We start from the raw sequence: 16247 nt of genomic DNA on the forward strand, positions 1-16247 counted from the left end.
TAAACTCAACCCCCTTGCAAAAATAACCTGGTTTTCCCTGGAGGACCTTCACCTTGCCAAACAGCTTTCAGGACACAGGACAACATAAAGATCCTGGGACTCTAAACCTGGATAGATATCTAGGGAAAGTGATACGTCTGAGCTGCACTTTTGCAACCTTATTTCATAATCCACCTTCTTATTTACCACCTCGCAAAACCAAAGAGAAACCGGTACAAACTGTATCAATGAAATATCAGATCTTGATTCTCCATGACAAAGGCAAGTATATATTGTAAATAGCAAAACAGCTGGCTTGGACCATATTATCGGCCACTCATCCAGTTGAGGGATTGGAATGACATCATAACCCTTGAGAGGGTACTGCTAGCCAGCTGGTGTTATTTAGAATACACAAAAACTGGAGAAAGAAAATGCACACACTCGTAGGTTGAAGTTATGCAGAAAAAATATGAACACTGGGAAAATAATTTGCCCCTCGGGTGCCCTTCCCCTGTGGAGGTGACAGGCAGCCTAGCAGAGGAAGGAAGAAAAAGATTTTATTTTATTTTTTCAGTTGGCTTTAAACTCAGCAAAGTCTTTGCCCTGTCGCGGGCAAAAAGCATGAGACAATATCCTAAACGGAGCCAATTGCATGCCGCCTGCCCTTTTTCTAGGTTCTAGGAAATGAGATCATTCCCTTGCTTGGCAACTAGGACGAGGGGTCGCCCTAGGGCTGTCTTCCAATTTAGTTTGTTCCGGCCATTCCAGGGTTAAATCGCAGGGTCTGCTGGAGACGATCGCGTTTTCTTTTTTTTTTTTGAAATTTAACGTTCGCTCTACCGTGTAAAATTGCTCACCCCCTCCCCGTGTATACTCTTTTAATACCGATAAGGTGTGTAAGCAGAGGTGTGTGCGTGTGTCGCTGTGTGTGTGTGTGTGTGTACGCGCGCTCGCGCGCGATCGCGCGCGCGCGCGCATGTCTCCGTGGTCAGTAGAAAGTTAATCAAAGAATAGATTCTTATATTCTGTGGCAGCGCCAGCGTTTTAATATCTGCTAACCCTGTCACTAACGCACATTCTTTTAAGGGAAAAAAATGCTTCTGTGCTCTAGTTTTAAAATGCAAAGGTATGATGTTATTTGTCACCATGCCCAAAAAAGTCCTTACTCGATAACTTTGCCAGAAGAGGGAGAGAGAGAGAAGGCAAATGTTCCCCCAGCTGTTTCCTGTCTACAGTGTCTGTGTTTTGTAGATAAATGTGAGGATTTTCTCTAAATCCCTCTTCTGTTTGCTAAATCTCACTGTCACTGCTAAATTCAGAGCAGATAGAGCCTGCGCAATGGAATAAAGTCCTCAAAATTGAAATGTGACATTGCTCTCAACATCTCCCATCTCTCTGGATTTCTTTTTGCCTCATTATTCCTGCTAACCAATTCATTTCCAGACTTTGCACTTCAGAAGCAATGGGAAAAATCAGCAGTCTTCCAACCCAATTATTTAAGTGCTGCTTTTGTGATTTCTTGAAGGTAAATATTTCTTACTCTTTGAAGTCATTGGGGAATTTTATTTAAATTGTGTATTGTTTGTTTCTGCCTAGGAATGTTATTCACTTTAGAATTTTCATTGTTTCGGAACTGTGAATTATTTATAAATTGCTGAATATGCATTTCTGTGGGATCTGAAAAAATAGCTCCGGGAGATGGATGCCTTTGCACAGATATCTGTATGAGCAGAAACTATTGCAAGGTACTTGTGATAAATCCTCCACTTCTGCAGGGCTTCAGTGGTGTTATTATAGAAAATTCTTTTAAATCCTCTCTATGGTTAAGGGCTACAGAGCAGGAATACGAACTTTTGGACTTGGGCTTTTTTTTTTTTTTTGCAGGTGCAGATGTTTTATTTTTAAGACTATGTCCGTGTGTATGTGCACGTGTGTATGTGTGTGTGTGTGTGTGTGTGTAAGTTGTCAGGACTTTTATTACAAGGCATGCCTCCTACAAAGAGTTACATTTAGATTATATTAAAGCTTTTAAGTATGATCTTTGGAGCTAAGGTCCCGGAACTCTCTGCACTTAATGCTCAGTTTAGTGAAGTTTAATGTGCTCTTCTGTAAAAGAACTCCTTGACAACTCTTGCTGACCTTGCATATTCAGGGAATTTAAACAAATGCATACTGTATATGGAAAGCGGAAACTTGCTCAGCAACGGTTTGTCCAACTTTTCTCTTTTGAAAAGGACTTTCACGAGCAAAGTTTGGACTCGGGGATGTGTGTTGTAAAACTCAGATTTTATGCTCGGGTGCTGTAAAGTCTCTTTAGGTGAATTTGGCTGCCGCTGTCAGTGGACCAACTTCTTGTTTTCAGTCACTGGCCCTAGTTCAAGTTTCCATTCTCAGCAAAATTATATCCTTCCAAACTTGTGTTTTTCCAATTTGCAAGCACTTTTAAGCCGCTGTCACTGACTTTCCTATGCAATTGCCTGAATGCTCAGTTCATAAAGTGTCTCTGCCACTTAGGATTGTGTTCATTCGCTGCTTTCAGATACTCCACCACTAGGATTTTTTCCTAGACAAATAAGTGGCTTGGGAGTTACAGATACATCCCTGTAAAGCACCTGATTTTGCTGCCCTTGAGCTGCCAAGACAGAATGCCGGCTACCTTGCTCTTAAAGGAAATGAAGCCAACAGATGCAAACGCATGCGGATTATGTGGTCTAGCAGCTGGGGCTTCGTTTCCCTGTTTAGATGATGGTGAAAGAGGCTGTAGCATGTTATCTTGCATTAATTATAAGTTTGGAAAACTGACTCCAAGTGCACTTTGCATGCTGTGTGTGCTGAACTTTTTAGGAGGCAAGCTAGCTGTAAGTTGTTGCTTTAGCCTGTGCTTGGAGCAGTTAGTGCTTTGAGGGAGCTGTATGGTGTTTGAAATGCAGTTCAGTGAATGAAGGTGTCCTGGCTAGGGTCTGAACTCACATGCTGATTGTACTCTGGGTCTCAAGGTATTTGCAAGTGATTGAGTCAGAGGGAAGATGATAGAGGGCTGGGGCTTGAGTCACTGTCTGAACTGGCCAAAATGAGCACAAAATGGAAATCGGTGTCTTAATTGGGGGTTGGGGGGTTGGGGGGGGGAATAGATTGACTCAAATCCCAGCTGTGCAATTTGTTTGAATGGACAAAAGGCAGTTTACACAGGCCCACAGCATACCTGCCGGGTGTCCAAATGTAACTAGATGCTTTTCATAAACCCCACCCACCAAACAGCACATGTTTTTAAGTCCTCAGTTTCTATTCACATCAGCCTCATAATACCCATCCTGACCTGCTGTAAAAGATCTGGAACAAACAAAAATGGTTACACCTACAGTGAGTATTTTCTTATGACTATTGCCCTCAAATTTTGCTGGGCATTTTCGCTGTAGCCCAGACATCTGGATTCAATTGTTTTTTACTTTTTTAAGATAAAAAAAAAAAAAGAAAGGCCTTTTAAATTTTAGCTATGTGAATGACTTTTTAATGAGTGATCTCAATTTTTTTTCATTTTTTCATTTTTCTTTCTTTTTAGTTCTCCCTACCTATTCCTTTATTGGATTTTTCCTTTCTCTCACTTCTATTCTTTTGTATATGGCAAAATAAAAGGCCAGGGGGCAGTGCAGAACATATGGGGCCACTTGTTTTAAGCTTAACTCCTCAGCAAGTTCATTATTGTTTTTTTTTTGGGGGGGGGACATAATGTGATAAATTCTCTGGTTCTCTCTGGGTGACTGGACTGTTCCATGAATTAAAGGAAAGTGTACTGGAGGTTCTATTAGTCCTAAAACTAGTGCTGATATTTATCTGACAACATAGCTCGGTGGGGAAATGTCTATAAAAAAAATCTTAAGTTCTTAAATGTTAAAGATTTATATTGTTGAACTTAAATGTGTTGTATCAGGAGTAACTATTAAAAATATAGTTTGGGCATCTAATAAAGTTCTCAATTCACTAAAGCTAAAAATGAATGACTTTCCCCCTGGATTTCACCAGCACTGAAGAACTCGAGGGCATCTGTAATTGCAGGTGCTTGGCCATCAGCATTACTATAAACTCCACAAAGAAGGAGGAGAAATAGGAATGGATGATGCATATTCTAGCACCCACCTATTGTCAGAGTATGGGGGTATGTTCTGCAAGATCAATCAAATCCAAAGAGCTTGCTCTTTTAAAAAGAGCAATGAAATCAAGTTGGATTGGATTTATTGAAGTATCCATTGGAGACCCCTACTGTGTATTTCAAAATTGAAAACCCCCACCCAAGATTTATTTTATAATTCTGAAAAGTGAGCACAGAATGACCACTTGGTTCCCACTGGCTTTGGCTTTATTGGGGGTCTTATCAAGCAAATAAGAAATGTTCACCTCCTCTTCTATTTTCTGTCCATTATTTATGATGATTTGCAAATAGAGGATGCTTTTCATCTTCCACTGCTTTACAAACATTAACTAAATATTTACATTATGTTAACCAGAGTCAGGCGCTTGAGGTTTTTCCCCAATTGCTGAGTTGAAGATCTAGCCACAAAAATATGGAAATGATGCAGTGACTTTGCCACTGAGGGAGAGCCAGGGCATTGAGAGTTCATGGAGGGCTAGGGGGTGGCCATGAAATGACTGAGTCTGTTTCTCTAAAGGTGATGGGGTTGAGTGAACCTGTCACGACTGTGAGGTTCCAAAGAGTGTCTTTTTACAGTGATAGTTTTCCAACTAAAAGATAACTCTGTAACCCTGTCAATAGGATTCCTCACTTAAAAATCCTAGTGGAGACTCCAATGTTGCTGAAAGTACTTGCAGCTGAGAGAGTAAGTCTAGTCATCTTGGCAGGTTCCCAAAAGAAACCACATCTTGATGCTACAAGCAGTAATATGGGAAAAGAAAACACCTCCTTAGTGTTGTGTCTCCCCCTTATAGTAAGGGGAAGCTGGAGTCACAGGAAGCCCACCTTGGTCAGGACTGCTAAGTCAAGCCAACCAAGGATCCCTTGGTATATTTTCCTATAAAATGAATACAGTGACACCTAAATCCCTCCAAGAGATGAAGTCAGAATTCCTTAGACTAAAAAAAAACCCAAAAAACCAAAAAAAAAAAAAAAAAGACAAACCAAAAAACAGATTTTATAGGATTTTGAACCCAGTGCCCTGTTCATGGAATATACTCTCCATGTGTGTTGATTCGATATTAATCTTGACACCAGGAGCTTTAGAATGTACAAGGAGTCATGTCTACTTAGCATGAGCCAATTGCATTCCTATATCTTCACATTTTTCTTATATCTGTTGTTTTACTTCCACTTGTGGTTGTTTTAACTGCTGGTATTCTCCAGGTAAGAAATCTGTGTGTCTATTTGTCTTTCTCAATCACTCTTTGTCTCTCTATTTCTCTGTCTTTATCTCTCTCTATCCCACTCTTGCTTGCTACTTAAGTGAAGAAAGAAAACAAAACTTGAACACTACATAGTATCTTCACAAGTCCTTTTTTTAGCCAGAGTGAATTCTAACTTGGGGGTGATGTTCTGTTTAATATAATATTCTGGACAATAATGAAATCATATACCATGTGTGGTTGGTCAACCTTAAGGGAATCTAAATTAATAAAACCTGTTTGGCCCCAAGTCTGGACTGAGCACAATTTAACTTTTGATAATGCAAAAGGTTTACCAGAAGCTTGGAATAGTGTGGGGTCCCATTGCAATAACTGCACTGCATCCTTCCTAGCAAATGTTCTAGCCCTTTTGTCTCATTGAACTGAATTGTAATAGAAACCCATCAAAGAGTTCAGGGAGGACTTCTCCAAGGTCCCACAGTCGCAGGGGGATTAAGCACAGGTTGACTGAAGTCAAGGTGTGCTCAGGCCACGACACCCCATGGTTTCTCAGGCTCTCGGTCACACTGAGTGCAGGGAGCCCCGATGAATGACAGTAATGGAACGTTGGGGATAAATGCACCCCTGTCCCCCCCTGACCCCCTGCCCCCTGACGAGGACCAATGAGGAAACATGACCCTCCTGTTTCTCTGGCAGGTCAAGATGCACAGCGTGTCCTCCTCACACCTCTTCTACCTGGCCCTGTGCTTGCTCACCTTCACCAGCTCTGCCACGGCCGGACCGGAGACACTCTGCGGGGCTGAGCTGGTGGACGCTCTTCAGTTCGTGTGTGGAGACAGGGGCTTTTATTTCAGTAAGTAGCCCTCCCTCTCGCTGCTCTGTGGATTTACAACCGCAGGGAGTGTGTGAATAACTGAATGGCTGCCCGAGCTGGCAGCCATCCTGGGCTGCTGAGATTCCTCACCTTAAAGGAAACAGAGTGTTTTGGCTGGACTGTGGCAGGTTTTGCAGATTTAGGATGGAATTTTCCTCCTTAGCTGTTTGTCTTTTAACTACTTCCTGCTGAGCTTTCCCACAACTATCTACCCTCACCATTTTCACCTTATCAGTGAAAAGAGGGAACAAAATAACCACCTGGGGGACTGAGGTTTTTGTTTCTGAGATCTGGTGGGCTCCTATATGGATCTAGGAAACAGGTAGACCTGTTTTAGGTGCTTGGTTTTTGGAGTGAAAGAGTAAGTTCTCTCCATTCATGAGGACTTGGAAAAAGAATGAGGAGGCACTTGCAGATGGCTCTGCACAATGTGAAATCACCATGAGCAGATGGAAGGTGAACTGCATTCAGAGGCACCCCTCTAAATATATGTGGGTTCTCTTTAAATGCAAACGGAAGTGCCACACCAACTTGGCCTCTATGCCATTTGACCTTGATTTTCTGTTACTTCTTTCTTACTCTGGGGTGCTCTGGGGATGCCTCCATCTGGGAAGGATTTCTGACAAATTCACTTATAAGTAGGTCTCGGGTGATTTAAAAGTCAATGGCCAATAAAAAGTAGACACCAGGCCAATGATTGCAAATAATATCACACCCAGAAGTCAAGGAGTCTACCTCCCAGGCACTTGTCTCATTGTATATTACAGGACGGTGAGAGTTAAAGCCAGGTGTTCATTCTATGTAATTCTTTGGAATTTTAGAGAGTTCCAGGAAGCTGGCACTCAGGCCTCTGTAAGCATGAATCATTCCTGGAGTTTGTATCATTCAAGCATAGACAGATTACCTCAGTTACCCACTAAGCTTTGATTTGCTCCTATGATGAATCATACACTTCAAGTCTCTGTCATCTTCCCAGGGAAGGGGTGTGTGTGTGTGTGTGAGTGTGTGTGTGTGTGAGAGAGAGAGAGAGAGAGAGAGAGAGAGAGAGAAGAGAGAGAGAGAGACTGGGGGGGGGGAAGGGCCTATGGATAGTGGTCTGGGATGGAAAGGGAATATGGGAAGGAACAGGCTGGCATCATCATAGATTTGACAACAAATAACCTTTAAACAACTAGGGACAGAGATTGAGAAGTGCTTTCTACTAATTGAATGGGAAAACTCCCACCCTCTGTTTCCAATCAATGTTTTAATTGGGTGAATTCTTTTATTCTTCTGGCCATAAAGAAATTTTATCCAATTTTCTATTGTAGTGCAATGAATGAGCACATTGGGTGGATTCTTTTCAAATAGCAGACTTGTTTTAACTTTAAAACATCCTGCAAAAGGTAAATGTGTCACATCAATATCACCCAATGATAGGTTGTCATTATTCTTCACTTTGCTGCTTCTGGGTTTGAAAATTAAATAGGTGGTTCTCACTTATTATGCCCAAGAAGATTTTGGGGTTTGCCTTGATAATTCCTTTGTGCAGTTTCCTTTGATCTAGTTCACTCAGTAATCACCAAACCTATAAGTGTCTTCTGTTATGTACCTGGGTGAATTATGTACAAGATCACATGTTCCAGGATTTCCATGCACAGAAACTGGAGCCTCCTGTAGGTCTGTGATGTTTGCATTGCATGATGAAAAATGAGAAGGAAAAAAAAAATCCAGTCTCAAGTAACCATATGAAATGATATAATTCATTATACTTAATTTGGACAATTATGATAAAAACCAATTTCACAGTACTGGAAGGGTCCTTTTATTCAATTATTCTAATGATCAAAGTTTAGCAACTTCTTATTGTCTCAATATATTGAAAGGTGAAATTTATATATGGAAACTCTTGGTATTTACAATATGACTGATAGAAAGTGGATTTATAAAGTATGTATTATTATTGTCATTGGAAATCTATGTTTCATCAATTTTGCCTTATAGAATTCCATGTTTATGTAAATTCGTTGAATGACATAGACCCTCATAGACAAAAGCATTCTGGTTAATTTTCTAGTCAAGTAGACAAACATTGTTGCCCAAGAAAATTTAGCCCCTTTAAATTCTTTAAGTCAAAACATTGATGGCGCATCTGCTATGTGTAAGGCACTGTACTCGGTCTGAATGAGATGCCTACAGATGAATTAGTTTGACTTTGCCTGGAAGGAACTCACAACTGAGCTATGGCAACCACTCCTGAGTGGAGAAATCCTGTACTGTCAAAAAATTAACAAGGGTGTAAAACAATGGTACTTAATTTTTGAAAAATGAATTAATTTAAAAAAGGAACTCACAATCTGATGAGGAGAGGAAATAAAAAATGCACATAGGTATTATCAATATCTTAAGAGAAAAATAATTCTGAGAGAATAAAGTCCTTTATTCTTTTCCTATTTTGTCTCATTTCTGAAATCACCTAACTAGGATCAACCTTCCCAATGGCATCCTTAATGCCAAAGGCTATATTATTTACCATTGAATCCCAGTATCTCATCCAAAGCCTGGCTGGTATGTAGTGCCTTATATTGGATGGAATTGAATTGAATCCAATTGAATGGGATAGAATTACTTGTTTGTCTTTAAAACCCTAAGAATTACGTTTGTCGAGTACTTTGGACAATTCTCGTCTAATATTTACCCAACTATTTGATAAAACTGTTTTTCTTTTTTCAACTGAATACAATGTATACCAGCAGTGATCTAGACACTGCATTTTCTCTGTCTCCAAGTTACTCTGATGATCTGTTCTGTATCCGAGCCAATTATTCTTAAAGGCATTAAGTGTTGTCAACAAATTTTACTGAGTTTCCTTTATGTCCCCTGAGATTTGCTGTGTGTGAAGAGATCAACTCAAAGCATTTATAGTTTTTGAAATATATTTTAGAGTAAAGCAGTTTGCCCTGCTTCTTCCGTCTCTCAGTTAACTCTGTTATTGTTTTTATCCTTATTTTCAAAGTACATGGTGGCTGACTCAAATAGACTCAAATCTACTTTGAAGGTATGGATTTTTTTAAATGGTAGAAGGCAGTTTCTGATCTTAGTCTGAAATTCAAATATCTAAAAGAAAAATGTCTTTGTATATACCTTTTTAGTCAAGACAGCAAGTTTAACAAGGAGAGGCTTTTTTTTTTTAACCCTTGTGGAGACAGAACTCTTGGGAATAAAATTGTTCCCAATGCTTATTTTGCATAGATTGACCTAAGCTGTAAATTAACTCATATTTCTCTACAAGCCCAAATTTGACAAGAACACAGTAGAATCAAGCTTCTAATCTATTTTGTGAACATCTTCCCAGCATAAATGGAATAGTTCCTCTATAATTAATGCAGCTTCCCCAGACATTTTATGAAATGAAAGTTCCAATGAAGAGCTAATTACTGATTCTTCCCTATACATCATAGCAAGAGAGCCTATCAACCAGTCTTGTGCTTTCATAGTCCTGTGAGAAAAATGGTGGCATAATAGAGGTGGCACTTTGGGGAAGAGCTAGCTATTACCAGACTTATGAGGCCCTCATGGGGGATGGCTTGTTATAACCTCATTTTGCATGAAACATAGCAAGAGGAAGAGTTTCAAGAGAAATAGGAGAAGTTAAGCTCAACATAGATAGAATTTTTGACAGTCATGGTGATTAACCATTTTAACATGTGCTTTAGGGCTTGTGGAATCTCTCTCCTTGGAGATACTTAAAAAATTGATGGACAACCAACCATCTTGGATGGTTCCAATTAAGAGCAACCAAAAGAAAGCAGGTTTCTAGGGTCCTTTTTAGTTTTAAGAGTCTATAAACAGTCCCTTAAATAAACTGTATATGCTTTACCTCAGCGGTCTGGGAAAAAGGAGAAGTAAATCAATTAGAAAAGAAAGTTGGATAGCCTTTCGGCTGTTCCAGATTTATAGCTTTTGTAAAACATAGTTCCTGTGCATAGTTATTGAGAACAGGTCTGGATGCACAAATGGCATTCTTCGTGGGTTTCGTAAAGAGTCGAAGTGAAACTTTGCAATGAATTTCATTGCTTTTGATTGCGGTAACCTTCCTAGATCGAGGTTACTACTATTAACTCAAGCTTCTTTCATTTGAAATACAGTGCTCAGAAAAGCTGTTCCCAGACCTGTCATTCATTAGCTGTATGGATTTGGCAAGCATTTAAAGTTCCTGGGCTGAAATGTCCTTGTCTATAAAACAAGGGGATTTTGTCAAAGTAAATGACCTCTTCTAACTTTAACAGACTCATAGTCTGGGTTGTAATTAACAAGGATTTGGTGCTATTCAAGGAAGAAGAACCTTGGATTTAAGTAGGGCCCAAGAACATTTAGTCTCCTTTATCTTCTTTACATAGTTTCCGTTCATCCTCAATGATAGAAGATTCCACCTACTCAAAGAAAGAGGAGCCAGCTTCTTTGGGGATTCTTTTTGTTTGTTTGTTGTAAGCTTGGGTTCCAACCTCTCAGGGATGGAATGGAAGCTCAGACATGACCAAAGACACGCAGGCAGTTCAACCATATGAGAACACATGCAAGCACATTGCAAACACATTGCCCTTTCTTTTTGCTGGGGATGACCAACTGACATTTCTCATCTTCAGCACAAGGACAAGCGAATGGGTTAAATTTTCAACTTCCCAGTATTAAATTAGAGGGGACAATTAAGAACTTATAGGTCTCTAAACCTTGAGCAAAACTGATACCTACTGCCTTTGCAATAAATAAGAGAGTGCACAATTTTGACCTTTAAAGATACCTTTTCCCAGCATTAGTATTGCTCTGAGTAGGGCTGGGTTTCAGCTGTGCCATTTGCATTTCTTGACTTGGTACCCTTAGCCTGCACTTGCATAACAGCTGGTCGAAATTAGGGGTACAGTCACTGGCTGTGGAAAAGCTTTTCTCTTTGAAACTTACTGGCATATGTGGGATTTGACCTTATGGTCAGGCCTCATTAGCACCACTAAACTAATAGGCTACAGATATTCTTAAAGAAAAACAGAGTTTTTACACTGACCCTAAAAGCTTGCTACTACTTTTTAAATATGCCCCAGAGGACTAGTGTGTGCAACCAAAAAACTGAAGAAAATAATAGCTTCTGTGCAAAATTAGAAAATAATTTGCATTTTTTCCCAACATTTGAATGCTCTTCAAGATGATCTCCTCCCTGATGGAGAAATAAGAAACAGGAGAGCAAAGGGTCCAAGACCATGAACATGGTCTCTACTGCCAAGAATCCAGGGTTTAAATCCCAGCTCTGTAACTCACTTTGTGGGTGGCCTTAAGCAAGTTACTTAACCTCTTTGTTCCTCAATTTCCTCATGTAAAATGGGACCTGCCTCAGAGAATTGGTGTTAAGATTAAATTGAGTTAATATATTAACACACATTAACTTGGAATACCACCTGGCACATAGCACCATCTACATGTTAGTTATATTTATTCTTTTCTGGGATCAGTTTCAGGGTCTAATGTAAAGGTTAAGGTGTCTGAAATATGCCAATAAATTATACACATATTTTCTCTACTTAGGGGCAGCTGATAAAACCTGTTAGAGATAGTAGTTATACCATAGCATCAGTAATTAGAAGAATAGCTTAGATTTGAATAGCGTTTTTACTTTTTCAAAATCTGTTCATAATAGCTCTCACTTTGTCTTTACCCTCATCTTGGAGGGCAGGAATTATTGCTTCATTGGACAAATGAGGCATGTAAGACACTGTGATTGTTTGACTTACCTCACTAGATGGATCCAGAACTAAAATCAAGGTCTCTTGTCCCCAACAAGCATGTTCATCTGACCATTCACATTATTTAAAGGTGCAAAGAGTTATAGCATAGCATAGAGAGATCTTTCCAAATCCCAGACCTCCTCTAAGAGATAAAGAGCAGGAATCCCTGGCTGACTCAACTGATTCTGAACACTTTGAATGAAGGCATGAGAGAGATGTCCATGAAATAACCCTATATTTCGCTTGCTAGAGAAATTCAAAAAGTACTAACAAGTAGAATTAATAAGTACTGATAAGCAGAATTTCCCCAGGCTGCACAAGTAGAATCTCCTTTGATTAGAGGTTGCTATTGTGCAAGTCTTCAAAGAATCTTAGATCCTACTCAGCCAGAACACTGTAGCACGCCTGTGAACACCAAGATAGCCTGTATAACCAGCATCAAGTTTTCTTCTTCCTCTATCAGCAAACCACAAATTCTTCATTTCTTGCAGCTACTAATTCTATTGGTTTTTCTGAAAGACCAAATCATCCAAGCCAGTTAATGTGGACCAAGCATTTTTCTCTGTGTGCAATGAGAGAAGCGGGAAGGGAGCCGTGATCACAATTTACCATAACCCAGAGAGGGAGCCAGGCAGGAAGGGAAGTTCCCATCTTGGCCATGAAAGGAGAACAGGAGCAACCATGGATGCAAGGCTACCAGCTGTGCAGGAATCACTAAACCAGGGGTTTGAAGACACTAGTATTAGAATGTCTCAGAACTCCAGTGACTGGTAGGTTGGGTGTTTTGTATCCAAAAGAGGGTTTTAGTATTCTTCAAATTCTGTGGACCCCCATATACCTTGTTCAGACACCATGTGCCATACCAGCATAACTATCCAGATCCAACTTCATCTCTCTAGCAGCCTTCCCCCTAGACTTCACAGCTCATGTCAAGGAATCAGACACCCTGAAAACAGGGATAAGATCTCTTCCAATGAGATCACTCATCTATACCAATACTGGCTACAAAGCCTTTGTGCTTTTATATAGTCAGATATCTTTGACAACCATGGTGGCAAAAAATCATTTTTTGCATTGAGCTGCTGCCCTGGCAGAGTTCCATCCTCCACCTCTCTAAAACATCAGCAAGCTCTTACATCACAGAGAATTACTTTTGGTTGCCTCCAAAGTTCAAATTCACAGGCCTTATGAGCTGTTAGACCAAGGAGATGACAACCTAACATTTTGTTTGCCTTTATCTATATATGAGATCGTGTTTAAACTCTAGCAAAGAGCCGTTATTTGACATGCAATTCCTTAACTGCAGTTAGTTGTATGCCTATTTAATGCATTGTTTAGTATCACATTGGCTAAAGCCACTTAAAGGAGCACTTGGCAAGCTCTGTCTTTTCATTCTTGGCATAGCTGCCCCTCTTACTTTCTCACTGAACCTTAAATACCAAGAAAAACCCTTCACTTACTTTACATCTGGCATATTGCTTTATGCAACTAGCCAAAACTTTTGCACGTGGCTCTCTGCATAAGGTAATTAATGGCTTTGCAATATTTGATCAGCAGCAGCACAGACACAAAGAAAAATTGTGCAACCAGCAGAGACCACACAGTCTTTTAAATTAAAACCTTTTGCATTAAATGTTCAGGCGCTCTGCAGGGATAAGAATTTCCATGAAGAAGAAGTTAAAAAAAAAAAAAAGGCATGCTGAAGTCCCTGGGAAGATACCTAAGAACCTGCTGATTAGAAGAAGACATCTCTCTTCTAGCTCCCCTGAAAACAACCTAATTGTTCAAAGAAAAAAGGAAGCTGCTATGAGCTTGGAAGTCCTTGAAAAATAAGCTGGTAAAACACAAAGAATGAAACTCAGAGAGAAATTACATGTCCAAAGCCACACTGCTAATTAGTGGCAGAGGTGAAAGCAGACACTTGATTCCATTTCTGACTCCAATGCAGTAAACTCATCTTTGGCAGCAATGAACCATGCCTAGGTCAAAGTTAGCTGGTATAGTCAATGACCAGGAAAGGCCACCAAACAAGTTCACCCAAAGGTATACAGATTTTAGTGGATCTTTTACTTGAATAAGCTTACCTGAGACTTAAGTTCATATTTTTGTGCCATCACTATAGAAATTTGCACAAACTAAAGTGATTCCCTGTTTCCTATATAATGCACAGTTTTCAGATGTGCTTTGAGCCTTCCAAGTCCACATAACATCATAATTTAGGCTCATTGTGTGTTATATTATTCTGACTCTTTGGTCACTTTCTCCAATGTCAACTTGGGTAGAACCACTTTGGAATGACTTAGCAAAGTTATGTTCCTGGAAAATCTGAAAAGTTGTTGGATCAGCCTTTATTCTGGACATTTCTCTGACAGCCCCAGGCCAAAAGAAATTTACACTTGATTTTTTTACAGATTCCAACCAAGTACTCCGAACCTCTTTGGACTTTCTTCTTTCTTCTGTGGCCTTTATGAGGTTTTAGGAAGACTGTTGGAGGGGTCCTTTTAAGCTTTGGAAATGTGTTAGTCATAGAGTCAATTCTGTGACTATTGCTGGGAAGATGGTACTACCTCTGTGCCATTTACCCTGATGAAATGGGTGTTTCATCAGAGGCATGTGATTAAGAAAGTCTGCCTTGAGCCAACCAGCTTGCAGCCAAGTCCTGATTATCTATGAAACTGGGGAAAGGAGCACCGAGAGTTAGAATTCGGGAGTAAACTGATTTGGAGACACTGTAGATTTCAAACCCCTGTCTTTCTCCTCCTTGGTGTCCCCAGTTACTTTGTGAAACCAAGTGACAAGTTTTTGAAACTTACTTCATACTCATCCTCCCCCACTCACCTTGTCCAGGCAATGCCATTAACAACAGGGTTTCTCAACCTCAGCATTATTGACAGTTCAGGCTAGAAATTTTTGTTGGGGGAGGGGGTCTTCCCTGTTCATTGTAGAGGGTTTAGCACCACACTTGGCTTCTACTCTCTAGATGCTGGTTCTCCCAACCTCCCAGTCATGAAAATCAACAATGTCTCCAGACATTTTGAAAAGTCCCCTTTACGAGAACAACTGGACTAGTGAAGGCCCCAGAAAAGGAGCAAGTAGAGAATGAATGAAAGTAAGGCACAAACTCACTGAGAGGAGGAGTATGTGGCCCACTGCCCAGAGTTAGCAATGGCAAGAGTCATTGTGGTTTTGAAAGCTTTTCTCTAAAAATTAAAAAAAAAAATGTTGCCTAGGACCTATATGTAACAGGTATTGCGGATATTCCCTTTCTCCTGGCTATGGTGCTTGTTTCTTTTAGTAGCAGTAGTAAGGGAAGGCAGAAATGAGAAAGAACAAAATGTGTGCTTAGAAGTTTGCTAGAACAAATGTCAAAGAAGCTAGTTCTTTGACTCTATATTTGTGGCTCTTTCCTTCTTGGTCACATAATATGTTCTCAGTTCCTTATGAGCGAAAAACATGGTTAAGACCAGTGTCCACAATTCTTCTCCTCCCTTCTTGTGTCTTTCCTTTCTATGTGTCATCACACTCATTTTGTTCTCAGAAAGAGCCCCACTGGAGAGTAGAAAGAGAATATTAATAGAAAGGGAAGATTAATGAAGAATTACTTTGGAGATCAGATACTCAACATTTGCCTCTCACTAGCTCCCACACTTAACAGCTTCAAAGAAGTCACACCCTTGGGTTTTACATTCCTCATTAGTAAATTAGTAATAAAAATATCATTCCTGGGTTGTTTTGAGGTTTGCTATAGAAGTACTTTGGAAATTGAAAGGGTCTTCCATCCATATCACTTCTGTGCACTGAACTTGTCTTGTCTCTCATCACCATGCACAACTTAGTTCAGGGACTTGACTTTGTCCATTAGACATTGAATCATTCGTTCAATGGTTCTTCAATAATTATATTCTAGAGAAGGTAATTTGGCAGTGTATCTTCCCAACTTACTAAGTTTTTAAAGCCTGGTAGTATTTCCTATTCTCATATACTTTTCATTTTGACCACCCAAGAGTTAATGAAGGGATCTTCAGTTTGCTCACTCAGTATCACTGTTTATTTCCTCATTGGCAGAAGCAGAGAAAATGTGGGGTATATCACTTTTCTACACTGAGCTCACTTAAAGAGTCTGTCTCTATGAGGTGGTAAGTTAGTCACTGTAGTATCACAATGTAGGCAGAAGATTCCCTTTCTCCCCAGTCAGCTGTTGGTGAGAGTCTCAAAAAGCAGCATTCAGCAGAAGGAATGCACTCACTAATCAGAAAAGTATCTTTGTGCTCTCAGATTACCCATCT

At 39.9% G+C, this 16247-nt stretch overlaps 1 protein-coding gene across 1 annotated transcript in view; it reads left to right on the forward strand.

Moving 5' to 3' along the window:
- Positions 1–1444: 1444 nt before the first annotated feature.
- Positions 1445–16247, forward strand: part of IGF1 (insulin like growth factor 1) — a gene marked incomplete at its 5' end in the record, with an annotated part of 54702 nt that continues 39899 nt past the window's right edge. The window contains 2 exon segments of the mRNA XM_084256258.1: positions 1445–1507; positions 6031–6187. Of these exon segments, the coding sequence (XP_084112384.1) occupies positions 1445–1507; positions 6031–6187 (220 nt within the window).

Source organism: Talpa europaea, assembly GCF_964194135.1.
Source record: "Talpa europaea genome assembly, chromosome: 15".
In the NCBI taxonomy this organism is placed as follows: domain Eukaryota; kingdom Metazoa; phylum Chordata; class Mammalia; order Eulipotyphla; family Talpidae; genus Talpa; species Talpa europaea.